This window comes from Microtus oregoni, unplaced genomic scaffold (assembly GCF_018167655.1).
Source record: "Microtus oregoni isolate MIOR12 unplaced genomic scaffold, Mior012 000007F_ref0000211, whole genome shotgun sequence".
Classification (NCBI taxonomy): domain Eukaryota; kingdom Metazoa; phylum Chordata; class Mammalia; order Rodentia; family Cricetidae; genus Microtus; species Microtus oregoni.
The window spans coordinates 58,823,136-58,850,408 of NW_024543066.1; the positions used below are offsets into that span (position 1 = coordinate 58,823,136).

Sequence of the window (27,273 nt, forward strand, 5' to 3'; positions counted from 1 at the left end):
GCTGTGGAAATCATATGCAAATGAACTCATTAGCTTTCCAGACCAACCCCAGACATCTTTCCTAATGGTGGAAGCCATAGACTGTACCTTTACCAGCCCTCTCCAACCCTCCTGAAAAACTCATGGAGAGAAGCAGGAAAAGCTGAGGGGAATATCACTGAAGTATGATGTAAACATCTGGTTCCCCAATTTACCTGTCTACTCATCACCCTGGTTCACCTCTGTGTCCTGGATTCCCCCTCTCCCCATCCCAGGCCTCCCAGAGGAGTTTCCCTCTCCATTCACTTGGGTAAGAAGACAGAGATAGGCTGTTGGGAAGGGGCTGAATATAAACATCTGTCAGCAGCTTCGCGGGAGAAGGAGACCTATGCAACCAGAGCGCCTCTTCCCTTCTCCTCCACACGTGGGGACGGAGGAAGGGAGATAATGCAGGAAGATGGGGTGGAGGGGGGCCGGGAGGGAGGTTAGGACAGCATCCTGACATGGTGGCTAGGTTCAAAACATTTCCACATGAGCAGAGTGCTTGCTGGCAGCCGCCCACAAGCGTAGAATTTAGGTTGCTTCTCTAGTGTGAAACATGGCTTTGTGTTAAGCTCTGGAACGGCTGCGGACAGGAATCGCACCCTTCCCTCTTTACAGCTGTCTTCAGCACAGAGCCGGTACCTCGCATGCCCTCCTCCGAAGGGAGGGGTGGGCACGGCCCGCGGCCCACGGAAGGCTGTGAAGTAGAGTGGCCCTGACTGCTCTGTGTCCTTTGCCTCGCTCAAGCTGGGCTCTGGCCACCTGAATTTGCTGCTCACTCCTCACTGAGCCAAACTAGTACAGCGGCCCCCGACGGATGACGGTGGGACAAGCAGAGGCCACTGGCTGTTCTTTCCCATTCAACACCTCTGCCGTCTGCAGAGGAAACAGACACTCATCAGGCCTGCTTTGCCCAGGGCCGATGAACCAGAAGTCAGAACTTGAATCCAGACCCCTGTGGTTTCATTTTAGCACTGTAGAGCCTGGATGCTGGAGCACTTGCTGGGGAGCTGGGAGCCGCTGACTTTGGGGTGTGTGTGTTTTCCTCCCCTGGGTACCACAGATTGGCATGTTGGGACACACATGCCATTCTTGTTTTGTCTTTGTCTTCATTAGGTGGGGGCGGCAAGAAAGAGAAAAGATGGGAAGGCACAAAGCGTGTGATTTTAACCCAACTTTCAGGATCTGTGGCAATGGGTGGGCTGAAGACTGGGGCTAGAGTTGTGGGAAGGGAAGTCTCTGAGGGCACAGGAAGCCTGGTTCCCCCACTTTGTCCCCCAGGCGGGGTGTCCTGTAATTTGGTACTTGGTGTACCTCATTTCTAGATAACTACAGGCTAGATACGGAGAACACTTTGATGACACTGAGAAGCAGGGTACCTGACTTCCGGCAGGCTGGGAGATGGCGCAGTGGTGAGAGCATTTGCTATGCGAGGACCTGAGTTCGAATCTCCAGGAATCACAACTGGAGGGATTCCCACAACTTGTTTACAGGGTGGTAATGTCCCAGAAGAACAGAGGTCAGAGGGTTTCCCCAAAGACCTTATTCTCTCCTGTCTCGTTAAACAGAGCAGCCCCCCCTTAGCCTGTCCTTTCTTCTCTCACTGCCTGTGAAGCTCTGGGACCAGCTGCAAGGGGTGAGACCTCAGGAACAGCAAGGACACAGCACTGTGGTTTAACCTGTGTGTGACAGAGACGAGAGGCTCTATGTCCTTATCACAAATCATCCCCATCTTGCCTTCCCTGTGCCAGGTCTTACCACTACAATTAACAAACTAATCTCAGAGAACAAGTCATGGGGGACCTGTCACAGCCGAGCCTGAGGAAGTCAGGCAGGAGGCGGTGTGGGGAGAGTTGTTCTGAGCTCTGCTGTGTGGAGGGTGGCGGACAGAGGAAGAACCCTTGCTTGGCAGAAAGAGGAAGCTGGGGCAGGCCTGGCTTCCCCTCCTTCCCACACAGCCGCCATCTCAAGGCAGTTTCATTCTTAGGTCAGCTCTGCCCCAGGGTCAGCTGCTCCCCACTCCTGTGCTGCTCTGCCCCAGGGTCAGCTGCTCCCCACTCCTGAGCTGCTCTGCCCCAGGGTCAGCTGCTCCCCACTCCTGAGCTGCTCTGCCCCAGGGTCAGCTGCTCCCCACTCCTGTGCTGCTCTGCCCCAGGCAGAAGACCAGGCTGCTTCCATGTATTCAAGCTTTAATCTTGACTCCTTAGTGGAAGGTAAAGGAAGACCCTCGGATAAGAAACCGAGGCAGCTTAGTCTTGTTTCCGTAGTGCTGGCAAGGGCAGAGGGCCTCGCACATGCACACGCTAATACACCACTGACCCACAGCCTCAGCCTCAGCTGGCTAGCCCCCCACCCCCCACCACGGTGAGAGGCCAGGGTTAATTCCACAGATCCTCCTCAGGGCTGGGGTAAATTTCACTTCTCTTATGGCATGGACAGGTGGCACTGGCCCCTGCGTCCCTAGAACTCAAGTTGCACAGCTGAAATTTCACCCTCAGAGTAAGAACCTGGAATGGGACATCTGAGGAAAGGCTGCCCCGCCCACTCTAACCCAGCCAGGCTGTGTGTCAGCAGCGTCTGTTCTGGCCTGGGAGCAGGTGACTTGTGCACAGGAGCAAGAGCTCCTGACTTGGGCCTCAGGGCTCACCTTCTCCCATCTGACCTGGCAGTTGTCTCGGGGAGTCTGCAGGAAAGGCCGTAGTGGGTCAGGCATCAGCAAGAGCAGTGAGTTGGATTTTTTTTTTTTTTTGATTGAGGTAAATAAAAAAAGCTCTATCCTGCAACATTTGGAGATATAGAGTCTGTGCCCCCCAAATTCCAGACCTGACCCCCTCTTCACATCAGGCTCTTCCGGTATTGACTGTTCTGGGAGGCCTGTCTGAGGTGGGAGTCGGGGGTCTGCAGGTCCATCTGTCTGTACAGGTCTCTCAGCTCCCTGACTTCCTGCAGCACCTTCTTTGCCTGGCTCCAGTTGGACGAAGCCTCTCCCAGCAGCCTCTCTGTCTCCAGCAGCAGCTGCTCTGACTCCGAATCGGGTGGAGACTGTGGGGGGTCCTTGGCCTTTCGCTTGCCATCACCCAGTCCCTGAACCTCTGCCAGCAGCTCCTGAGTCTTCTCCAGTTTCCTCGCTACCAGGTCCTGGATCCGGGACAGCTGCCCCGGCTGGGAGGGAACGGGGGCTGGGGATTCCTCGGCTGGACGGTGGAGGGGGCGGGCTGGGGCAGTGTTCCTCTGAGACAGGATCTCCTCCAGGGAGGCACAGCGGCCCTTGTCTGTAGAGGGCAACTTCTTCGGGGCTTGTGGGGTATAGGTGGCTCCCTTGTCTGGCTTCTCCCAAGGCCGAGAGAGGCTGCTGGCCCGGTGTGAAGAGGGCTGGATCCGGTCGGAGTCGGCTCTCCGCCGACTGCCGGCTAGCTGGGCCACAGACTTGTCCAGATCCACCCGAAAGTTCTCTGCACAAGAGGCTGGCTCCTCAGGGGAAGGGTCTTCTTCTTGGATCAGGTCTAAAGTCAGCATCCCGTCTGAGGTAGAGGTGGAAGCCTGGGAAGGCAGAGTGAAAGAAGGGGGACCCGCATCAGCCCCCCATGATGAATGCCATCTGGGGCCCCTTCCCTCCACTCCCGGCTGAGCCCCTCGACTGTGCTATTTCGGAGTCCTTTGAGGATGATTTGAAGTTCTTTCTTTTGTTTTTCTGTTCCTTACCTTCTCCTGCATACTGTCTGGGCTCTCTGCTCTGCTACAAGCTTCCTGGGAAGTATCTACTTCCATACTGGGGACTCTAAACATCACCTGGGATGGCCCACGATCACAGTAAGGTGCACAGACAGAAGAGGAGAATGCTCTACCCACGGCCTCTTGGCCACACACCTTAGCCTGCTCTGATATCTGAGCTCCGAATCCTTGCTAGTCACAGACCTTCTTATTTCTAAATGCTGCAATTTAGCAGCTGCAAAAGGAAGTCAGACGTGTGCTCCTGACAGAGGCTTTACAGCTGGGCAGCTCTGGAGACCACGGGTCTGATAATCCAAGGCCTGTGTTCTTTCTCCTGCAGGGACAGCCCCTCCCTAGGCTCTGAGAACGGCTGCCTGAGAGAACCCACTCCTTCATTCAGGAGAGGCTTTGCTGCGGGGACACAGCACTGGCCCTCACCACCCGGCCACCACACAGCGGCATGTAGCACGCTGCCGTACTCAGCTCTTCTGTTTGTCCCCTTCTGAGTGGCATTTCTCACTTCCTCAGACGTTACTGAGAACACAGATGCTGACTCAGGGTAGGTGCTGAGTTAGTCATTTTGATTTGGGAAATCAGGCAGGGCGGTAGGGTGGACAGGCCTCCTGAGCCTCTGATCCTCAGATGAGGAGGACTCCCACAAATGTCCCTGCTTGTTCAGAGCTAAGATGGATGGACACAGAAGGGCCCTGGGCGGCAATGTTTACTTTCTTGCAGCGTTACATACCACAGCCATGAGGTGTCCCCGAGTTGGAGGGCGGCGGGAGTGTTGGATTTTCGCTCTGTCTCGAGTAGGGTGGGCAAGGTAGCTGTCCTCTTCAACAGTGACCTGAGGAGATGGTCCGTGAGTCACAGGCTCCCTTTAGGACTCTGTCCCAACTGGATGCCCCTAACGTGCCCGGCCGGGGAAATATCCACCCCACCAACTATTTCTGAGCAGGGCCCCAGGCAGGATTTATGGACGCAGCTGACCCAAGGCCGGCTCAAGCATCAGGAAGCTGGAGAGGGGGTGAGCAGAGAAGACTTCAGAGAGAACACGGGGGACAACAGGGCCTTTAAGGAAGCAGAGAAAGTAGAGTTGGGGTGAACTAAAAGGGGCCCTGCAAACACCCCTCCTCTGTGAGTCACGGCCTGTGTTCTGCCACAGTGCCCCTTTCCCACAACAGCCCCTGACCTCATCCAAGATGCGGTTCTTGGCTCTGGTGATAGCAGAGCTCAGGGCGTTGATCCATGACTCCTTCTCCTCAGGACTCAGCGCCAGGAAGATCAGGTTGGGTGCCTGGAAGGAGATGTTCTTGCTTTAGCTAGTTACACACAAATTATAATCCCCCAAGGAAAAGATATTACAATCTCATTTCCGCACACCCAACTCCTGGAAAGAGAGGTTCCGTGTCTGGAATCATGAATGATTGAAAGAAACCCAGAGTCTGTCCCTGCAGAATGGGCAGGCTGTTTTAGGAACAATCGAGGAAGAGCTAAGAGTGTCACTGCATTTGACCACTGGGGAGGTGTGACAAAGCTGAGGTATTAAAGGTCTTTAGGTGTCAGACGACACAGAATGTGACAAGCATGGATTCCCTGGCTTCCCTTGAACTTCAACCACCCATCAGGGCACAGGGGCCAATAAACAACTCTTCTTCCAAGAGAATACATGTGTATGCACAGTAGGCGTGTGTGTGTGTGTGTGTGTGTGTGTGTGTGTGTGTGTGTAAAGGGAAAGGAAAAGGGAGGGGGCAGAAAGAGAAATATCTTTACGGATGAACAAGTTCACAGAGCGGGCCTGCCTGGAAGAAAGGGAGCGAACAGAATATTCTCCAGTTAAATAATAAAAGCCAACCTGGAAGGCAGAGGCAGGCGGATCTCTGTGAGTTTGAGGCCAGCCTGGTCTACAAGAGCTAGTTCCAGGTCAGGCCCCAAAGCTACAAAGAAACCCTGTCTTGAAAAACCAAATAAATAAAATGCAAAATAAATAAATAAATAGCCAGAGGGAGAACAATTCTGGGGGCTGTTCTGGACCTCACAGCCCTGCCCAGCCCGCCAGGCCGCAGACCCACCATGGTGCCTGGCTGCTTGCATCGGGCCAGAGTGAACTTGCTGTGGTTTTTCTTGCTTCTGCTCTTGGATTTCCGGAGTTCTTCACACTTCTCATAGTCGGTCAGGTCAAACACCTCTTGGATATTTTTCTCATCCTTTACCTAGGGGAGGTTTGGGGTGCGACAGGATAAAATTACTCTGCTTCTCCTGCTGGGGGAAAGGGAGGATGATGGTGAGCCCCCAGCTGTAGAAGTGGGATAGGACTACTCAGAGTCCTTGTGTGGGCTCCTGTTTAACCCCTTGCTTTCCAAGCCACCATTCCAGGGTCTCCCTCTACCTATGACCATCCCTCTGTTTCTGAAGGACACACACAGCCTTACAAGCCCTAAAGGGTCATGGTGAGCAGGCTGACCTGATCGTCCCGAGTGGTCATTAACCGTCCAGGGGAAGGTGAAAAGGGCAGCTGGCATCTGCCTCTGGCCTCAGGGAATATTATGGTTCCCAAGAGCGTCCCTTCCCACCTGCTCTTTCTTCTAAAGTAGGACATTATAGGAGATTTTTCCTGGCCAGCGGGCCAGCCACCCTCTTCTGCTTAGCTGGGAATAGGCCAGGAACGAGTCGGTCATGTTTCCCAGGAAAAAGTGGAAATTGAGCAAATGTGTCTAAGCGGCCCCAGGGTTCCCTTGGCACCCTCTACCAGCCTGTAGTGGATCGCCCATCATCTGTGCTGTGGGCAGCGAAGGGCACATTCATCTGGCTCCATTGGTCTGGCAAGGCTTGGCTCTCTAGGATTCTCCGTTTTAGGGTCCCTGGGCTTTTGGCTGGGAAGTGACCAAGAGGCCTTAAACATCATGGTGGGCATGGGACAAGGTGCCACAGGAATGTTCGAGAACAATTCACAGGAACCCACGCTGGGCTGTGGGACCTCCTCTCTGGCTCCTTCCCCAGAGAGACTATCAGTGGAGTCCAGAAAGCCTGGAAAGAGCTGGGTGTGTGCGGCAAGGAAAAGGACTCACTTCTGTCTTCCTGAGGGAAGGGAGGGAGCACTTCTGGCTTGGACGTGGCCGATAAGGCACTGTGGGAGCAGGAGGTGTTGACAGAGGTTAGGAGGGGTACAGGGAGGAGCCGGGGTGAGGCAGGCGGTAGAGTAAGTAAAACGGCAGTGCCCGGGAAAGACAGACCCCCTAGCAGGGTTCCTGTGAATTGTTCTGGGCCGTATTCAGTGTCTTCATCATGGCAAACTCCTAACGTCTCGTTTACAACTACATCTTCCAAATGAACCCTTCCTTCTCGGGGCCCACATGGACTGAGTATCCTAAGTATCGCATTCAACCTAACTTCCCCACCATGAAGTCACCCCAAGGTGCGGCTATGTTCCTACATCGGCGGTTGATCAGAAGACACCTCAGCTGCCTTACAGGGTGCCCTTGTAGAGTAGGGAATGATCCACAACCCAAGGGCTTCTCTAGTGGAAGAAGTTGGGGAGACCTTGCTTTCCCAAGAAACACCAACAGAAACCATGGAATGGTTATGGGCGTTTTTCTTTTTTGCATCAGCATGTAAACTGCAAATATATTTTGCTTTGGGTTTTTACATCTTCAATCTATTGCTCCATTTACAATCTACTGTTTTGTTTAGAGGCAGAATAAACGGTGTCTTCTGGCAGCTTCACCCTTAGCTCAGGCCCACTGGAACATGGACTTGGTTCTGAAGAAGGGTCGAGAGTAGGTGCAGTTCCCCCTCTTCTCCAATGCCCTCCCCAGCAGGGGGCACCTGGCCCCAGGACTAGTCAGATGCTCCTGACTCAGAGGACAGCAGACACTCTGAGGTCACCCTATGGTCTCTCTGCCCCATATCCCCCTTCAAACACACACAGGCTTATTAACCAACTAACCAGGCACTTCTGTCCCCAGGTTCTGCCTTTTGGACAAACAGAAGCCAACAAGAGAGGCCTTGTTTAGTTTCTTTAGCCTTTCACTGCCCTCCGGTTTCCCGACATGTAGGAAGCCTTTCCTGATTGCTCGCTGTGCTTCCTGGCATTGTGAAGGAGATAGATACGCTGTGACACTTGCTGCAGCTTGTTTAAATAAATAAAACCACAGTGGAAAGCTAGACAATTGAGGTGAGAGCTTTCCTTAGGATTTGGGACTAGGTAGCAGCAACCCTTCAAAGCAAACTCTCCTCCAAGCCTTCCCGCAGCTCGCTCCTAAGACTCTCCAACCTCTCTGTTCAGGCTCCTTCAAGAGGGGCCTGGCGGGCTCAGTGCTCTTTAGTTCTCTCTCCTGTCTCAGCAGACAGTTTTTGGATGAGTACTTCTCTTGGGCTGCAAGTGTGTCTGCTTCAACACCATAAAAGGATTTATTTACCCGAATAGAACGGCAGAATGCATGTCGAGCGCGGAAAGCAGAATGAGGTTAGAGGACTTGCCAGTCCGTTCTGGGTGAGGGAGCAGAGTCAAGAGAGGAAGGGGGCGGTCTAAAGGGGACAGTCTATAATGTAGGAAGTCAGGGGAAGCAAGTTCAGCTTCTCGGCACTCCTGGTATTGAGTCAAGAGTTATGGCTTTACAAAAGGGAAGGGGGTCTGGATTCCACGACCTGCCTTTAGAGTCTGACCCAGGGTGGGCTGTGGTTCATGCTCAACTACTGAATCAAAGCCGCGTGCGCGCACATACACACAGGCGCTCACAGTCCTAACTCCATCCCCCCACCCCACTCCACAGATAAAGGTGGGCAGGGTATAATATGAGTTCCTTGTTTTCTTTTCTTTCTTTCTTTCTCTCTTTAAGTGGAGGGGAAGGTGAGGAAGAGGCCTAGTTCAGGACACTGACTCCTACACAAATCCGGCATTCACAGCTACTGGACGTCAGATCCCAGAGACTGACTCCAGTTTGCGGTTTTCTGATTGAGGGTGACTTGCCACTCAGGAGACCTACATATGCCCCCTGCTACAGACAGGAACGGAAAGGGTGGTGGGCTGGGTGGGGAAGGCAGGAAGGAGCGAGGGACAAGATGACCAGTGTGTTTCAACAGAAAATTAGAAAAAAAAAATCCCGAATTTCATGGGGCCAGACTAGGGTAAGAGGCAGCGGACGTTCAGAACTTCTGGGAAAGGTGTCCGCAAAGGCCCATTAAATAAGTAAAGTCCTAACTCCCACTCACGTAAAGTCACTCGGGGCTGACTTTTCTCTGCAGATACAGGACTTTTGCGACCCCTGAACTTGCAAAGAGGGAGGCGGGGCAAGCCGGAGAACTAGCCGCCACGGGGACCGGGTCGGGATGGGCAAGGGCGCCTACCTCCTTCTCGGAGACGTAGAGCTGGTCGCCTTTGAGCACCACATAGCGGTTTTTCCAAATCTCCCTGAAAATGCCTTTCCCGCAGAATTTTCGGACCCAGCCGACCTTCTCGGGCGCCGCGGAATGATGGTTTCCATCCGGAGGCCCCTGCCGGGGCGAGACGGGGGAGCGGCGGCTCAGCCGGGTCCCCGCGGCCTCCCCCCGCCCCCGCCCGGCCCCGGCCCCATTGTCCGCGCGCCGCGCACTCACCCGCTTGCCGGAGCCGCTCTTCTTCATGGCGGGATCGGGCGGCCGCGCCCGCTGCTCGCTCGCCGGCGGCTCGCGCTACCCGCAGGCCGGGCCCCCGCTGCCCCCGCCGCCCATGCCCGCCGCCGCCGCTGACGTCGCGGGCTCCGAATGAAGGGCGGACCGTAGCGCCGCCGCCGCCGCCGCCGTGCGCTCCCCGCCCCCCGCCTTTGTTTCTGACCCGGCACCCGGCGGAGGCGCGAGCGGATAACCGGGAGGCGCGGCGATGGGGGCGGGCCCGAGGCGTGGCGAGCGGGACGGAGCGGAGGCGCCGCGGGAGACCGGCCGCCTCGGACCCACCGGCTCGGACTGGCGGGGCTCCGGGAGGCTCCAGGCGCGACCGACTCCCGGTCGGCTGTGGGCGCCCCGCGAGGCCTGCGGGAAACACGCGTGCAGCTGCGGGGAGGCCCGCGAGCACTTCTGAGCCCCGAGTTTGTGGCGGGGCCGGGCGGGAGCCCAAGTTTGAGGACGGCTTTCCTCACCACTCCGCGGTCTCCGATCCCCTATCGGGTAAATGGAGGAGGGTGAGCTGAAAGCCCCGGGAGGACGCAAGTGTTGTCTTCCAGGGCCAATTACTACCAGACAATACGCTAATAAACCTATTACCTGGTGTATGGTAACACAACCACCACGAAAAGCGTAAAGATCCCTGGCACAGAGCAGGTGAAATTATCCTTTTCCAGAAACGCTCAAGATGAAGTGTTGGAAGTTTGTGGTTGCAGGCGTGGAGGGTGTTTGGGCTTTTTTTGGAATCAAAAAAGGATCCCAGACCCTCCCTCCTTCCCAATCCTGTAAGCGTCTCATTATCCACACCAATTGAGTTCTCTTTCAGGTGGACACAAAACTTTGTCCTTTCAAAACACTCTTATTTTGACACTTAAACATGTCGAGTACCATTTTGTAAGGCATATAGAGTAAGAATATTATCCCTTGGAAAATGATCAGTTGGACACGGCGGAACAAATGACATGCTCAAATTGACACGCTACTGTTACATGAGTTAGAATGTAGGTTTTCTGACCTCGCTCTACCTTTTAGGCTTAGTACACACAGCGCACGTCCCAAACTCCCCTTTCCCATCTCGCCATCTCAGCTTGGTACTGTTCTCTTTAAAAGGTGATGAAAAAAGTGAGAAAAAAGCAGGCTATATGAGGAAGCAAAATGTACCAGTGTGCGGACACCGCCGAGGAAATTAGCCCACGGGAGCTTTGGGGAACTTGGCTGGGCATAGAAGAATGGTTTGGATTGAGGTTTTTATTTTTTTATTTTTTGGACAAGGTCTTACACAGCCTAGGCTGCTTTCAGACTTAGTACAGAGCGGGAGGCTGGTCTTGATCGGCTAATCCCCACCTGATTTACATAGTTTTAAATAGGGGCTGGGGGTGTGGCCCAGTGGTAGAGCAGTTTGCCTGGCATTCAGGAGGGGCTCTGGCTCAATTGCCTGCCCTGTAAGGAGGAAACTGAACGATAGATCCTGGCTCACGAGGCAGAAGAATCATCTCCCTCCTCCCAGGAGCTTTCACCTGGTCCACAGATTCTGGAGCATCCCCGGTGTGCAAGACCCTGGGCTCTCTGCACGGCATCAGATAGGAGCCAGGGCTCAGCGAAACATCAGGCAGAGGGGCCCCGTAAAAAATAACCAAAGCAATTTTCAGATTCTAGAGCAGATGCATGTGGGTTGCGGAGCCTTCGCTGCCTGTCTTGTGTCTTGAGATGTTACATAAGTCTCTGGCTGGTCCCCATCCCTCCCAGCTCCCTTCTCCCCAGTGACCTGAACTATTAGGAAGCCCTGTCCGGTCCTGGCCTTCTTCCCCACCTTTGCTTTCTTGGCACAGGAAGTTCCCATATGCCAGCTTCTCTCCTGGATTGCTCTGAAGCGGACTTCTCCCACCAGGTGAACCACATGGCACCTGAATTTGGATCTAAGTGAGACTGTTCCCAGAGAATAGTGCTTAAGTGAGAAATTAGAATAAGCACTTCTGGGTTCCTTTACACATTGTTATAGCACTCAGTGACTTCACACACACACACACCACACACATTGTTATAGCACTCAGTGACTTCACACACACACACACACCACACACATTGTTATAGCACTCAGTGACTTCACACACACACACCACACACACATTGTTATAGCACTCAGTGCTATAGCACACACACACACCACACACACATTGTTATAGCACTCAGTGACTTCACACACACACACCACACACACACACACACACACACACCAAGCACAAAAATAACTTGAGCCAATTTCTTTAGTGAGATGAGGTCCTGGGGGGACTCCCGAGCGTCTGCCTGGAAGACAGTGCCACCACAGCTGCCCCCTGCAGCGGAGGGGGGCAAAGACAGAAACTATCAGAGCAAACTCTCGTGAGCAGCTGCTTGCAGGACTACTGGGCAGAAATATCTGAGTTGTCATTTCAAAAACAAATATCTTTGACTTAAAAATCTTACTTTTAAAATAGGATTGATGCTTTGACCAGGGCATTTTATCTATGGGTGAGAGAGTTATTAAAGCATATGTCCTTCATTAAAATGTTGTTAGTAAGGAAAAAGGAAGAGTAATAATGGAATTAGCGTTGTAAATACCAAACTATATTATATCTCTGTGTTTAATCTTTATCATCACATGAGGAAGGCACTAATTATTTTCACTTTATGGATGAAGAAACTGAGCCTGCCACAAAAAGACCAATACTCCCATTATTGTTCATATAAATATCACATGAATTTGAATGATGCCAGAGAATACTTATCAACATATACATTAAGGGGCTGGAGGGCTGGGTCAGCAGTCAAAAGTGCTTGCTGCTCTTGCAGAGGACCTGAGTTTGGTTCCCGTCACGCACACTGGGCAGGCTGTAACTCCAGCTCCAGGAGATTGGTTGACCTATTCTACAGAGAACCAGGCACTGTGCTGTGGTGTTTTTACTTCAGTTATGTGAGGACCTTAATTTCCTACCACTATTGATATCATCACTTTTTACTACTTTCAGGAGAGGAAAAACTGAGACCTGAGTTTTCATCTGCTCTGGCATAGCTAGCCATGCCCGGGGACCGGCTGGGCCTTCATTGTATGGTATAACACCATCTCAAGTCTCACCTTGTGAATTCCCATGAATGAGCCTCAAATCAAACAAAATCACTCATATCTCTGCAGACTGAATTCCAATTGCAACCCTACATGGGTTCCCAATGCCACAGCAAATGGCTCTCCAAAGAAATGAGCGTGCCAGACTGAGGTGAACAGGAGACGAGGGGCTGTGTCCTGGACCCCTTCCTGGGCCAGTAAGGGCGTGAAGAAAGAACAGACACAAACACAAGTACAGAAAAGCTGGGTGGGTTGTATGCACTCTGCCTCAGCAACCTGGAACCTCAGGGCACTTAGGTTCTCCTCCCCCAGAGGCTAGCTAGTCTCAGGTAGTGGTGTCTGTAGGGGGGCAGTCTCAGCTGGAGGAGGAAGCTGTCCTTGCTAGTCTTTTAGAACACTCCCACTTGGGTGGAGGAAGGACTTGCCTCTCTGAATGTGATCTGAGGGAAAGGCTTTGCCAGTTGCCCATAGTTCTAATCCCATGGTCTTTCACATGGCTGACTCACGTCACACGGAACTTCTCTTGCTCAGGACATAAGGGACGGTACTGTGTATCGCACACGGCTTTCTGAATCCCTCATATCTCTGACAATCCATTTCTCAAGAACAATCTTGACCAAGCCCATCAAACTCTAAAACAACCGCTGTCAAATACACAAAGAACACATTTATTAGATACAGAACACAAGGGGGTTGGGATGGGCTCGTCGCGCCAGTCCTGGTGTCTGTCAGCAGTTCAGGAATGGTGAGCCCTCCTGAGGCCCCCGGGAGGCAGGGAAGGGCTGAGGCCAGGGGTCCCCATCGCCATCTCACCTTCTGCTTGCTGACCTTGAGGTGGCCTGTGTGCTCTCCCTGCTTCGGCTGTGCAGCCCAGAAGCCAGGACTTCCTCTAGGAAACTGACACAGAGATTCCAGGTTATTTAGCAGAAAAGCAAAGGCCTCACCAAAATAGAGCATCATTTTCCCGGCACTGAAGTGGATAAGAAAACATGGTTTGATGCTGTGTGCAGGGTAGAAGAATGCTGGATAAAGCATCCAGGCCAGGACTGACAACACCCATGCACACGACTGTGTCTTCTTTTTCCTTTTGTTTCTGGTTTCTCTGTATAACAGCCCTGGCTGTCCTGGAATTCAATCTGTAGACCAGGCTGGCCTCGAACTCAAGGAGATCCGCCTGCCTCTGCCTTGAGTGCTGGGATTAAAGGCGTGCGCCACCACCTTGTCTGGCTAAAATTTTCCTTGTTTTTTTTGAACAGGATATTTTGACATGGCTCTAGCTGACCTGGAACTTGGTATGTAACCTAGGCTGGCTTCACGTAAGCGTTTTCTCTCAGCCTCCTGGGTGGTGAGTTAGTCACACGTGCCACAGCGTCTGTGGAGAAGTCAGAGGACAGCTGGCTCAACTCAGGTCATCGAGTTTGTCAGCTGGGGTCCCACCCACTGCGCTTTAAAAAGAAATTACAGGATCTGAGATCTTTTAAACCTTAGGACAATGGTTCTCAACCTGCCCAATGTGATGACCCTTTAATACAGTTCCTCGTGTAGTGCTGACCCCCAACCGTAAAATTATTATGTTACTACTTCATAACTGTAATTTTGCTACTGTTATGAGTTGTAATGGAAACATTTGCTATGTGAACCCTGTGGGGGTTGCGGCCCACAGGCTGAGAACCACTGCCTTCGGACCTATTATCTCTATTTCCCTAAAACACAGACTTTATCAGCTGGATACTCTTTCCTCTTCAACATCTTCCTACAAACCATCTGTGTGTGAAGTGTGTCATGAACGCACGCAGAGGCTGGTGGACAACCTGAGGTCTGGTCCTCACGGTTCACCTCACACAGGGTCTTCTCAGGCTGGAGTTTACTCAGCTCCTGCGGGCTTAGTGGAGCCGCCCACAACATAAGCTGAATAAATGAATTAATTAATGCATTCGTCAGTGGTGAGCGGTGCTTCTCTCTAACATGAGCGCTATTTAATGGCGCTCGTACGCATGCTCAAGACAAGACACAGTTCTACAGCAGAGATGACTGGAGGGTGCCTTAGAACTGCCTGTAGTTCAGACCTGGGAGATTCTGGGGTTTGGAAGATTTACATTCTCGACTCCATTAGAGACAAAAAAGCTCATTTATCTTCTGCTGAAACACAGGTGCCTCTGTCTGGCCTCACCTTTCGGCCACTGGACTGGAAATACCAGAGGACACTGAGCTAGGGTCAGGACAGGAGTGGCATTGCCATCTGGAAAGGTAATGGTCTCCAGTAAAACAGAAATTGTGCTAGGTGCCCTATAGGACCTTGTCAAGTGATCTTTGCTTGTTCTCGACTCTAGTAGGAAGGGAAAGAACTTGCTAAAATTATGCAGCGGGTTCCTCCCATGCAGATTGGTGGCCCGCACATTTCTGACTGCAAAGAGAAGACACAGTGTTTGCCAAACCTAATTTTGTTTCCCAGGGCTATTGTGACTTTTCAGATAGCTATTTAGGGACTTTGATGAGTCATTGCTGAGAATGCTTAAAAATTATGGGCAATGAACATATTGGTGGCTGTATCCTAAATTTAGACTGTTTAAAAACAATGAAACAAAAAGAATGCCTTTTCTTGTCTAGAATTTTTTTTTTAAATCAATCTCACCTAAAAACAAACTAAAAAACCTTCTTGTGGAGCTAGAATCCAATCCAACTCAGTTAAATTCAATTTAATAAGCGTTTCCTGAGCATGACTGTGAGCTACATGGAGCTATATGTGCACAGGGCCACAGCTCACGAGTCCTGTTGTAAGGGGCTCTCAGAGCCAGATACACAAGCACCCCTGGGCAGTGTGTGACATAAACAGCACTGGACTGGCAGTCGGCGCTGCTCTTCCTCTGTGCGATTCTCAAGCTCCTCCCAGCTCTACAGATGGAAAGAGGAGTCTGGGAAACAAGCCTCAGAGACTCGGTCATGCGCAGAAAGGCAGGCACTGGGCTAGAGAGAAGCCCCGGTGGTGAAGAGCAAGGCTGCTCTCCTAGAAGACCGGGGTTTGGTTCCCAGCACCCACACAGCGCCTCACATCTGTCACTCCAATTCCAGGGATCTGACACCCTCGTCCGGCCTTTGCATACATATAAGCAAACACTCATGAAACAAAAATAAATCCTCTTAAAATGTTTGTATCATCTTTTTAGTCTCTGGCAACAGAGCAGCAACCAATACTCAGAGTGTTAATGTTCTGCTAATCACCAGGTAATTCCTATGAATAACTGTTCTTAAACAATGCTCTGACAATACCGCACACATATGTACATGCGTGTACAAATCTAAGTCAGCATCTTTCTCATAGTCACTATGGTCCAGAGGCAGACATAACGAGAGAACGGAGCAAGAGCTGAAAGGCTAGCCCATGGGACTAACACTGCATAATGTATCCATGCACTGGAATGGCTGGGGAGATGGCTTTGTGGGTAAAAGTGCTTGATGCCAAGCTGTCTTCTAATGCCCACACATGCCATGCTATGCATAACCCTTCCATATACACACTAGTAGTGCAGTAAATGGGAAATGTAGTTTTTTGTGTCTTTTTGGACCATGTAAGAAGAAACAGCGTTAATCCAAGTGTGGTACACACACAGAACCCAGCACTTGGGGTTTCTGTTTTCCTGAAAACTTTTGGACTTTCCAACCACAAGTTCATTTATTTTATTAATTTAATTCTCCTTTGTCTATCTCCCAAATTACATGAAAATTGATGCTACATAAGACATGTCACATTTATTTGTGTCCTTGCATGTCCCCAGGACTAATCATATTCTAATTTGAGAAATATAGGCTTGTTTAATTCCCTTGCTGAAGCCTGAGGTTGTTGCAGGCACATCCTGCTCACTCTCCTGTTCTCTCCTCCTTTGCCAGCTCACAGCACTCCAAGTCTCTTCTCCTGTGCCCTCAAACCATGTAATCGGAGTATGCCAACACTCCTGACTCTTGTTTCTTCTACTCCTTGAAAGCAGCAAAAACAATAGCAAAATAGGTAAAAACAACAAAAAGCCTCTCAGGTTTCAATAGACAGGTGATCCAGAAGAAAACTGGCTTGTCCACGAAAGGAAATGTCACACAGTACTGAAGAATGCATGAACAAAGTCACAGCAATGATAGAGATAAATCTTGGAGGCAACACCTACAAAAGAAAAGTGTAATACTACTTTTATTGTGATTAAAACCAAGAAAAACTAAACATTATTATTAGAACTCCATCCATTCCTGACGGACAAAGATGCACAGCCCTGCATCAGAGCGAGGGAAGATAAGGGCTGCAACCGGAGAGGAGCGCATGGTGCCGGGCAATGTTCTAGTCCTGGAGCAAGGCCAGCGGTTCATGTGTTCACTGTGGCGTGCTTTCTAACATAAATGCTATATCTTTTATAAATATCAAGTGATAAGCACAAAATTTTAGGAGGGGTTTTTTGACTGTACAATTTCTCAGATTTTTAACATGTTAATGTGAGCTGTGACTCTCCAGGAGAGTGTGCGGGCCTGTGCGGCTGTCTCTGTACACTCCGATGTGAACTGTGACTCTCCAGGAGAGTGTGCGGGCCTGTGCGGCTGTCTCTGTACACTCCGATGTGAGCTGTGACTCTCCAGGAGAGTGTGCGGGCCTGTGCGGCTGTCTCTGTACACTCTGATGTGAGCTGTGACTCTCCAGGAGAGTGTGCAGGCCTGTGCGGCTGTCTCTGTACACTCCGATGTGAACTGTGACTCTCCAGGAGAGTGTGCAGGTCTGTGTGGCTCTGTCTCATGTACATTCTTTGAAATGGATCTATCAGTACCTCCCCAAACACACTTCTGTAGAATGGACTGTGGGAAATACTGAATTAACTAGATAACATTGTCTTGATAACTACCAATCCTACTGAGGCTTCTTTTACCTCTCCATGAATGCTGCAACTGTCTGTTAAAAACAAAACTACTCCTTCCTAATTCCTATTTTTACTGAAATTCAACTAAGGAAAAAAAAAGAAAGAAAGAAAAAGAACAAGGCCAGCCTGGTCTACAAGAGCTAGTTCCAGGCCAGGCTCCAAAGCTACAGAGAAACCCTGTCTCAAAAAATAAAAAAAAAAAAAAAAAAAAAAAAAAAAAGAAAGAAAGAAAGAGGGAGGGGGAGGAGGAAGAGGAAGAGGAAGAAGAAGAAGAAGAACAACAACAACAACAACAACAAAGCTCTTGGTCCTATTACTTCTCTCACTGAGAAGAAACCGAGTCTGCAGGAATCCAGCACTGTGTGTGTGATTCACTGGAGCTCCACGTGCAGAGGAAGGAAGGAGAAAGGCCCTCGGCACCTGCAAGGGAAACGGACTCCAGGGGAAAGAACTGCTTGTGCTCTCAGTGATGCAGATCCAAGAGGAAGTCAGCAATAAGAAGACAGACCCATAGACATGCTTTCTTACCACTGCGAACACCCAAGATGTGGAGGCAGGAAGATCAGGAGTTCAAGGCCAGCCTGTGCTACACGTCTTGAAAAACCAATTAACAACACCCTCCCTGGCGGGCAAGCGCATTCTGAAACGTTTCCACCCTTGCATGCGAGCACAAAGGGGAGCTCGGACACATCCCAGCTCTGTGCTCCAGACGTGATCCACGCAAGTCAGCCAGCATCTTGCTGGTTTTCATCTGGAAGCTGGGATCACAGTGACCTTACTGCTTGGATTAGGACGGTTAGATGAGTGAAGGAAGCCTTCTAGCACTGTTTCATGCTCAGCTGCTAACCACATGGACAGTGCATAAGGACGCATAGGAAACGTTTGTGACAGTTTCTGAGTGAGAAATGACAGAGAATATCAGCCAGTGGGTATGGTAGTGCACACCTGTAACCTGAGCACCCGGGAGGACCAGAGGTCAAGGCCATCCTTGGATATATAGCACTTTGGATGTCAGGCTGAGCTACATGAGAACCTGTCTCAAAAACAATTGTTAAATAATATATCTCAAGATAGCTCCTGAATTGGTGTATAAAAATATTTATTATTGGGAGCTAGCTATAGAGATGGCTCACAGGTTAAGAGCACTGGCTGCTCTTCCAGAGGACCTGTGTTCAATTCCCAGCAACCACATGGCAGCTCACAACTGTCTGTAACTCCATTTCCAAGGAATCAAGCATCCTCACCCAGACCTACAAAATACCAATGCACATAAAACAAAAATAAATTTAAAAATATTTATTAATGTAGAAAAAACTGATGATTGGCTAATCAAACAACAATATGATTCCATCAATAAAACTGACAAAAGTATTTTTTGAAAACACATTGTCTTTTATTTAAAAATAGCCTTTGTGGTACCACACACCTTTAATCTTAGCATTCACGAGACAGAGGCAGGAGGACTGAGAGTTCGAGGCCAGTGTGGGCCGCATAGGGAGAGCCAGAATCAGAAAATGAAAGGCCAGGGAAAGGTTTCTACACGTTCACTGGCGAAGACTACAGACTACGCACTAGGTCAATGGCAGCAATTCTTACGGTGGCAGTTTGATATTTTAGTACCTCATTTTGGTTTAATTGTGCTTATAACTAATATTCTTAATATTTTAAAGATTTATTTATTTATGTGTATGTACAGTGCCTGCAGAAGCCAGAAGAGGGTCCTCTGGAATTGGACTTACGGATGTGAACTGTCAGGTAGGTGCTGGGAATGGAACCTGTAAGAAGATGTGCTCTTAACTGCTGAGCATCTCTCTAGCCCCTAGCTCTATTATTTTTATATAAAAATTGTATATTGTTTTTATGATGAAAAGTTGTCTTTAGTTAGTATATACATAAATTAGGATCAGGAGACATACTTAGGTTTATGTTCTGGTTAAATTCAACTTTTCTACTTTTCGGTTAGGCTCCCTCACGGGCACAGAGCACGGCTTCCTCTCCAGCACCTTGAAGAGATAATCACACACAAGCAGTCTAGGGAAAAGCTGGTCAGAGGTGGGAACAAACCCACAGAGGAAATCCCTATAAAGGCGCTGTGGCTCCACACTTTCAGGGGAACCCAAGATGACCGAGTTGAAGAACGGTGTGGTCTGGACTCCTTTCTCTTTGAAATGCAAATTCTGTCATAGTATCCTAATTTTTCTGTAAATAATTCAGGGACTGAACCAACTGTGGTCACAGGAGAAGGGCCGAGTTTCTAGTGTTCCGTGCTAAGGAAGGATCTCTAACGCACTCGCTGACAGCAAGCGTCAGCCCCTCCTGCTTCCAAACTCTCATCAGCTGCCACTAGTCAATCCAATTAATCATTTTTATTTAAATTTTATTTGTGATGACAAACACCGTAAAATGAAATGATTCTGGTTCCTCGCTTTTATATTATTTTCTCACTGGCAGAAGGCTTCATGCTTTGCTTACAAGTGACGTTTAAAAGCAAAGGATCTGAGAAAGCACAGCCGGTCTTACTTCAGTTGAGTGTCCAGGTGAGTGGGGAGAACAAACTAGCTCTGTGGCCTCTTTACTATCTCAGTTTCCTCACCCGAGAAGTGAGATCTCATTGGGCTGTTATGAAAATTAAACAGAGTTGAATTGGGCCCGAACATGGTGGCGCACCTTTAATCCCAGCACTTGGGAGGCAGAGGTGGGCAGATCTCTGAGTTTGAGGCCAGCCTGGTCTACAGAGCGAGTTCCAAAACATCCAAGCTATGCGGAGAGGTCCTGTCTTAAAAAACAAACAAGGAACAAAACCAAAATTGCAAGTGTTTAAAAGTCACAAATGTGAGATGCATAGGTAATTTAAAATGTTCTGGTAGTCATTAAAAATCACTAATATAAAGGGAAATTTCAGTGAATAGTTATTTAACTCATATACCGCAAATTATCATTACAGCACATAATCAATTTAAAATTATTAATAAGATGTTTTATTTTGTTGCATTTTTCTTTGAAATCCAAAATGTCTTTTATAGTCAAATCTGACTAGCCACAGTCAAGAGCTCAAGTGTTAGTTACACGTGACTGGAGACCACAGTAGTAGACAGCATAGGTGTAAGGTATTAAAACAATTGTAGCACATAGTAGGCGCACATTGTAATTTAGTCCTTAGTGTTACAGTGTTTTTTTTTTTTTTTTTTTTTTTGGTTTTTCGAGACAGGGTTTCTCTGTGGCTTTGGAGCCTGTCCTGGAACTAGCTCTGTAGACCAGGCTGGTCTCGAACTCACAGAGATCCTCCTGCCTCTGCCTCCCGAGTGCTGGGATTAAAGGCGTGCGCCACCACTGCCCGGCTACAGTGTTTTTTAAAAAACATTTATTTTTATTATTTTTAAAGTTATGTGTGTGTGTGTAGGGATGTGCCTGTGAGAGCAGGTGGCCACGGAGGCCAGAAGAGGACGCTGGAGTCCCATAAGCCGTCTGATGTGGGCGCAGGGCACTGCATTTGGGACCTCGGTAAAAGCAGTATTCATTTGTAAGCACTGGCCATCTCTCAGGCCCTGTAATGTCCTCCTGAGAGCCTGCTATAGAGTGTGTGCCCCAGAACCAGTCGGCATCAGTGGTTATGGGAGCCAACACTCACCCTGGAGCACACAGTGAGAAAACAATCTCAAGGCTAGATCAGGGGAAATCTCAGCCTGTGCTCCAGAGCTTTGCTTTTTCTACTTCAATTTTGTCACATGCGTTGCTGGAGACTGAACCCTGGCCTTGCGTGCCAGGCAGGTACTCTACACTAGGCTGTATCCCCAGCTCTACCTTCTCATTTTAAAATTGAGATAGAATTCATAGATAATAAAACCCAGGTTTTCAGGGCATCATTTGCTGAGCCTGACTAAGGAGTGCAGTGGGATAACTACTGCATCTGTTGAAGGACGGTCGGCGGCTTGTTTGTCCCAGCCGCCCAGATCCGAAATCATCACACAGAAACCGTATTAATTAAATTACTGCTTGGCCCATTAGCTCTAGCTTCTTATTGACTAACTCTTAAATATTAAGTTAACCCATTTTTGTTAACTTGTGCATCGCTACAAGGCTGTGGCTTACCAGCTAAAGTTCCAGCATCTGTCTCCAGTGGCAGCTCCATGGCTTCCCCTGACTCTGCCCTTCTTTCTCCCAGCATTCAGCTTAGCTTTTCCTGCCTAGCTCTGTTCCCCTATAGCTCTGCTACAGGCCCACAGCAGTTCCTTTATGAACCAGTGATATTCACAGCATACAGAGGGGAATCCCACATCACTCATCAGTCGAGAAGGACAGTCCTATGCCCTGGGCAGGGGCTTCTTACAAACCCGACAGAACTCAGCAGGAGCCATCGAGCTCGTGCCAGACGTTTTAGTACAAAATGTTAACTAAGTTGCTTTCCAGAAATGTCAAGCAAATTTACATTTCTATTCAAGCCGTACAAATGAATTGGGATAAACTTAAAAATAATCAAGCTCAGGGGCATGGATTTATTAATAATATACATGATATTTATTGTAGCATTATGTAAGCAATCTAAATGGCTGATTACAATGATTAAAGTCATATCTTAATGAAATTAAAATTATTGTAAAGAATGTTGTGAACAACTGAAAATGTTTTCAATATAGCGAAAGTAAAAACAAATAGGGTCTGGATGTGGTGGCTCACACCTGTAGTCCAGCACTCTGGGAAACGGAAGCAAAAGACAGCTATGAGTTGAAGACCAGCCTGGACTATGCAGCCATTTACTGCTGCAAAAATCTCCTTCATTGCCCAAAGTAAACCTGGTATGGAACGGTCTACATGATTCTATCCTAAATATGTCAAACACAAAAACAAAACCCAAAAACCTTCATGTGGGCACGTGGGCTTGTGAGATGGCTCGGTGGGTAACGGGATTACCAGAGTTCAGTTTAGGGAACCCCATGCTGGAAAGAGAAGAACGACTCCTGTGAGCACAGGTGACTCTGGCCAGTCCCCAGGAAGTGTTCTACAAGTCAAGGGAGGAGAGAGCCACAGTGGCACTTGGACTGGGTTTCACTTTTCTATGCATTTACTTCCTGTCTGCAGTGAGTACGGGTGAATCACTAGGTGGAAGGGGACTGCCTACTTACCTGCTGCTTATACCCCATGCCTTTGCTAGTTAGAGGAAGGGAACTGGAAAATGAAACCTTTAGTTGCTTTGTAGATTCATAGCCACTGAGGGCTTAACTGAATCCAATGTAAATTTAAGTGAAACAGAGAACCCGCCATGTGTCATGGTTAGCTCTGACTTGGGAGGGACCTGGCAGGAAAAGGGTGGCTGGTCTGGGGTCAGCTAGTAGGATGCATTCTTGTCAGAAGTCTTAAGAAGGAACGAACGGACAGTTCTAGAGACTGAAGGTCAGGAGGTGCCTTCTCAGGCCAACTGGTAACACATTCATCCCCTTCCCCTCCACTTCTATCCTAAATCTCATGGAGACAGCAATTCTATTCCATTAGAAGAACTGTGTCCATTCGGATTGGGTCTCAGCCTCTCGGCTCACACAGATGACCCAGTTGCTTCCAGTGAGGACTAGAACTCTTTACTGTTGACTGCTTGTGATGGGGTAAGGTTAAAGCCCAAACCACGATTCTCATTTGTCTGCAAGAATCATGCTCTCCAAAAATAGAAGACGACGAAGACTCAATTTATTGCAGGTAAGTAAATACTGATTACAGTTGACTGGGCCTACGATCCTGCATTTTCATAATAAACAAATGTTCATTTGGGGATAACCCTTTAGTTAATATTAGCTTCCAAAAAGTTCTCTAAAAGATTTATTTACTTTTTATTTTATGTGTATGTGTGCACCTGAGTGAGATTATGTGTACCAATTCCTGCAAGTGCCTGTGGAGGCCAGACGAGGGAGTTACAGACAGTTGTCTGTGGTCTAGTGTGGGTGTTGGGAACGGAACCTGGGTCTTCTGCAAGAGCACAGCATTCTGAACTACTAATCAATGTCTTCAGTCTCCCCTCCGCACCGTCACACTAGCTCTGGTAGCTCAGATGACACTCTAAGTCCAATGTGATGACTTTAGCCTACAATGCACAAAGCTCACACAGAACAATAATGTTCTAGGTAAGAGCCGAAAGAGGAAAACTACTCAGATATCAAGATAATGTGGGGCGTGCATACAGTGAAGGAGTCAGTCACAAAGGAATGAAGTATGCTATCACAACATGGGTGACTCCCAAGAGATTATGCTAGCGAGAGAAGCCACCCAAAAGAAAGCATAATTTCAGTCAAACTATGTAGAGAAGAGACATCTATGTGGACAGAAAACGGCTGTGGGCTAGAGTGGGAGATTCTTTAGGGGTGGTGCTGACACCTGCACACATTTATAAATATGCTGAAAATCAGTGCGCCCTGCATGGAGCCAACTGTGTGATATCAAAAATGACCACCCAGGCTGGAGAGAGAGGCTCAGTGGTAAAATGCACTTGCTGCTTTCCCAGAGGACCCGAGTTCAGTCCCTAGCACCCACATTGTATGGCTCATGACTGTCTGTAATCCATCCCCAGAGGATGGATTGCCCTCTTCTGGTTGTCATGGGCCCCTCCACAAGTGGCATATACTCATCAGACACACACACATAAAAACAAACACCCCAACTGTCATGTTCTATCATGTTCTCTAACTCACAGTGAGTCCTCTGAAACCTCAAAGCCTGCTTCCAGGAGCGCACCTTCTCCAACAAGGCCACACCTCCTAACTCTTCCCAAACTGTCCCACCAGTTAGGGACCAAAATTTGAAACATGAGCCTTTGGAGGCCATTCTCATTCAGACCACCTCACTATGTTAGAAGCAAATAGCCTCCTTCTGTTTTTAGACCTAACCTTCTGGTATTTAGACCTAACCAAAGGTCATCACAATTACACCTAATCAGAGAAGACTTTAAAGAAACACGTCCTGTGACTACAGCGGGCCTGCTCATCAGAATCCTGCTTCATTATGGCCAGAAATTCACTCTAAATATAATAGCAGACAAGCCACGCAGTGGTGGCGCACACCTATAATCCCAGCACTCTTACAGGAGAAATTGCTTAAGGAAGAGACACTTAACCGGCCATGCTGCTGCACATCTGTAATGCCAGCAGTTGAGAGGCTGAGTGAGGCAGGGGAACTGTTGTTTGAGGTTAGCTTAGAGAAGAGAGTGAGACCCTGTCTCAAGAAGACAAAAATGAATACACAATCAAACAAAAATGTTTTTGTTTAAAAAAAAAAGCATAGTGGGTCCCTGATAATTTTGCTGCGGTAATAAACCATTATTATTATTATTATTTTTCCAAGACAGGGTTTCTCTGTGAAGCCCTGGCTGTCCTGGAACTTGCTCTGTAGACCAGGCTGGTCTTGAACTCATAGAGATCCACCTGCCTCTGCTTCCCTAGTGCCAGGATGTGCTGCCACCACCCAGCATAAGTCATTATTTTTAATATGGTTCCCTCCTGGTTATTTGTGTCTGAGCTGCCACGGTAGCAGCAGCTAATGGCTCCTGTCTGGAAAACTTAAAAAAAAAAAAGAAAAACCCAGACAAAGGCCACTTAAATGATACATTTGAATGGCAACATGAATTTTACATTGAACTAACATAACTTCTGTTTAAGCCCTAAAGGAGACCGCCAGGCAGGATGGCATACATCCTGTACTGGGGAGGCATAGGTAGGAGGGTCATTCTCAAGGTACAGAGTGACCCCCAGGTTGTTTCATGAAAATGGTGGGGGGTGTGGTGACACATATATTTCCAGATATCTTCTGGCTTAAAATGAAGAAACTTACTCAAGGCCCTGTGTTAAAAACCAAGCCAAACTAGCAACAAAACCCCAAAGACCAGAGATACACACAGGGACACACTATTTCTCAAGGATGTGCAGGGGCTGGTCTAATTCTCAGCACTGCCCATGCTCCAAAGCAGCAGAACACAAACAAAAAGATTCCAGTCACCAAAGATTATGTTAATCCCGGAAATGCCCTAGGGAGGAAGGAAAGGTTTGTTTTCTATTCTTCTTTTCCTGAGACAGGATCCCAGGCTGGGCTCAAACTCCAAGTTCTCTGCCTCTGCTTCCTGAGGGGCTGGGGTCACAGGTGTGTGCCACCATGCCTGACATTTCTATGGTTTGCCAGTGTTGTTCACACTAAGATTTAATTTCAATTTACAGAAGACAGTTATTAAATTTGCCATGAGAAGGGTAATGGAGCCTGTAATTTTTTTAAAAAGCAGATCAATCTTGACCCATGTACATTAGGTAGCTCCCTCTAGATCCTAAACCGTGGTGATTTACGCATGCTGTAGTAAGTGGCATTTCTAAGATTCATCTGCAGAATAAATCTGTGGTAAGCTTAGATTTTATTTAAGATGGCAAAGATAAGGGAAACCGAGTGACCTGTATCCACAGAAATTCCACAAGAATTATTTCCCAGTCTGTCTCGACATACTGCACTCACAAGACACAGGATGTGACTTCCTGTTTACCAGGGCACTCTATTTCAGATCCTTGGGAGGCAGTCCATACCATCTCTTCCACCATTCTAAGTATAACAGGAGAGCACTCATTATGGCATATCTAAAAGTAGACTTCTTTCCAATCTCCATAGTTTCCCAAAACAATACCGTGCTGCAGAGCTCTTAGGACCACGGCTGCATATGTCATTTGGTCCTGTGGGCTTCTCTTAAGTAACCCATGCAGCTCACCACGGATAACGACAACCCTCAGAACTGAACCCTAACAATTTACAGATTCTCCCCATACTAAAGTCTGCATTGCACACTCACGAACGGTACTGTCTGTACCTATAATGTTGTTTCCCTCATAAAATACTAGCATCTCTCTGAGGGAGAGTCTGGGAGTGTCCCCTCCCTATGACCCCTAAATGCTATGCATAGGCTCTGCCCCCAGGCGGCATCCCCAGCCCTCAGAGTCAATGGTTTAAGAGATGGAAAGTCAGTGGGCCATATACTCAGCTATTCTTGAGGCTGAGGCAGGAGGATTGCTTGAACCCAGGAGTTTAGGACCAATCTGAGAATACAGTGAGACCTGACTGGAAAGAAAACAACAACAGAAGGAGCAGTGGATTATTTAACAATTTAGTGGTGCCTAGGTATTGCTCATCATGAGGATCAAGCCTTTCCATTGAAAGCTGAATTCTTTATAAAAATTCCAATCACTTAACTCTTTGTAAGAATAGCCTTTGAGAGTCCAATAATGATAATTTCTTTTTTATTATTAATGATATATTTTACTATTTACTGGTTGCAGGCTATATATCTATAAGAACAAACTATAAAGATCTAATATTGGATAATTACAAATCATAAACACTAATATTTCCCTTCTTAGTTTGGCAGTTGTCATAGCAAGTCTCTCCTCCTAAAAGTGTCATTGGTCAGGAGCCAGTAAACAATCCTGTCCAAGATTTTTGCCCTTCTGTTTCTAAGCTCTATGTAAATGTTGAGCCTGTTATCAGTCAGACAAGGGAATAACAAAGTTAGCTGCAGTCAGGCAGGTCTAGAGGATTTTTCTCTTCTCTTATTAGTTCTTTGAGAATTTCATGCACTATATTTTAATCATACTCATCCTCCCTCTCCTAACTTGTCTCAGATACACCCTTTTTCCCTTCCCACACCTTCACATCAAGGCCAAATTGTGCTGCCCAAATATTCTTGGTTGGATAGCCTTCCACTGGAGTGGGGTTGACTTATCAGGGCCACACTCTTAAAAATTGACCCTTCCTCTTCTAGCAGCCAAAAATCGCCAACATGACCACTGGTGTAATAGTGGCATAGATGTTACAGGAGTAGCCAATCACTTTCTGATTAGTTTTAAGTCCTGCTCTACAAGACACCACTGGGGGCTCTTATTTCTTGATTTCACACACACAAAAGATCAT

General features: G+C 48.5%; 3 protein-coding genes across 4 annotated transcripts in view; all 3 read right to left on the bottom strand.

Annotated features, from left to right (window-relative positions):
- Positions 1-2,351: 2,351 nt before the first annotated feature.
- Positions 2,352-9,504, bottom strand: LOC121450750 (pleckstrin homology domain-containing family O member 1). The gene is made up of 6 exons (XM_041656020.1): positions 9,328-9,504; positions 9,079-9,225; positions 5,805-5,945; positions 4,925-5,029; positions 4,478-4,579; positions 2,352-3,561 (listed from the first exon to the last, which is right to left on the bottom strand). The coding sequence occupies exons 1-6, from the start codon at positions 9,352-9,354 to the stop codon at positions 2,857-2,859; spliced, it is 1,227 nt and encodes a 408-aa protein (XP_041511954.1). The 5' UTR covers positions 9,355-9,504; the 3' UTR covers positions 2,352-2,856.
- LOC121450375 (splicing factor, proline- and glutamine-rich-like) lies at positions 9,403-10,909 on the bottom strand. The gene is made up of 3 exons (XM_041655190.1): positions 10,887-10,909; positions 9,970-10,103; positions 9,403-9,866 (listed from the first exon to the last, which is right to left on the bottom strand). Exons 1-3 carry the CDS (start codon positions 10,907-10,909, stop codon positions 9,403-9,405), a joined length of 621 nt encoding a protein of 206 aa, XP_041511124.1.
- Positions 10,910-13,122: 2,213 nt separating this feature from the next.
- Positions 13,123-27,273, bottom strand: part of LOC121450719 (vacuolar protein sorting-associated protein 45) — a 65,100-nt gene continuing 50,949 nt past the window's right edge. For both annotated transcript variants that reach the window (XR_005974635.1, XM_041655963.1), the window contains one exon: positions 13,123-13,366. Coding sequence is in view for 1 of the 2 variants with exons in the window: in XM_041655963.1 (XP_041511897.1) it covers positions 13,279-13,366 (88 nt within the window). In the remaining variant the exon portion in view is untranslated. The remainder of the gene's footprint in view (positions 13,367-27,273) is intronic.

Coding starts and splice junctions, on each gene's coding strand:
- LOC121450375 (XM_041655190.1), bottom strand. CDS start 10,909: ATGCTCCAGAATCTGTGGACCAG. Junction 10,104..10,886: donor CTCCAGAATCTGTGGACCAG/GTGAAAGCTCCT, acceptor TTCCAAAAAAAG/CCCAAACACCCTCCACGCCT. Junction 9,867..9,969: donor GTTGTGTTACCATACACCAG/GTAATAGGTTTA, acceptor TTTACCCGATAG/GGGATCGGAGACCGCGGAGT.
- LOC121450750 (XM_041656020.1), bottom strand. CDS start 9,354: ATGAAGAAGAGCGGCTCCGGCAAGCGG. Junction 9,226..9,327: donor AGAGCGGCTCCGGCAAGCGG/GTGAGTGCGCGG, acceptor TCGCCCCGGCAG/GGGCCTCCGGATGGAAACCA. Junction 4,580..4,924: donor AGAACCGCATCTTGGATGAG/GTCAGGGGCTGT, acceptor CCATCTCCTCAG/GTCACTGTTGAAGAGGACAG.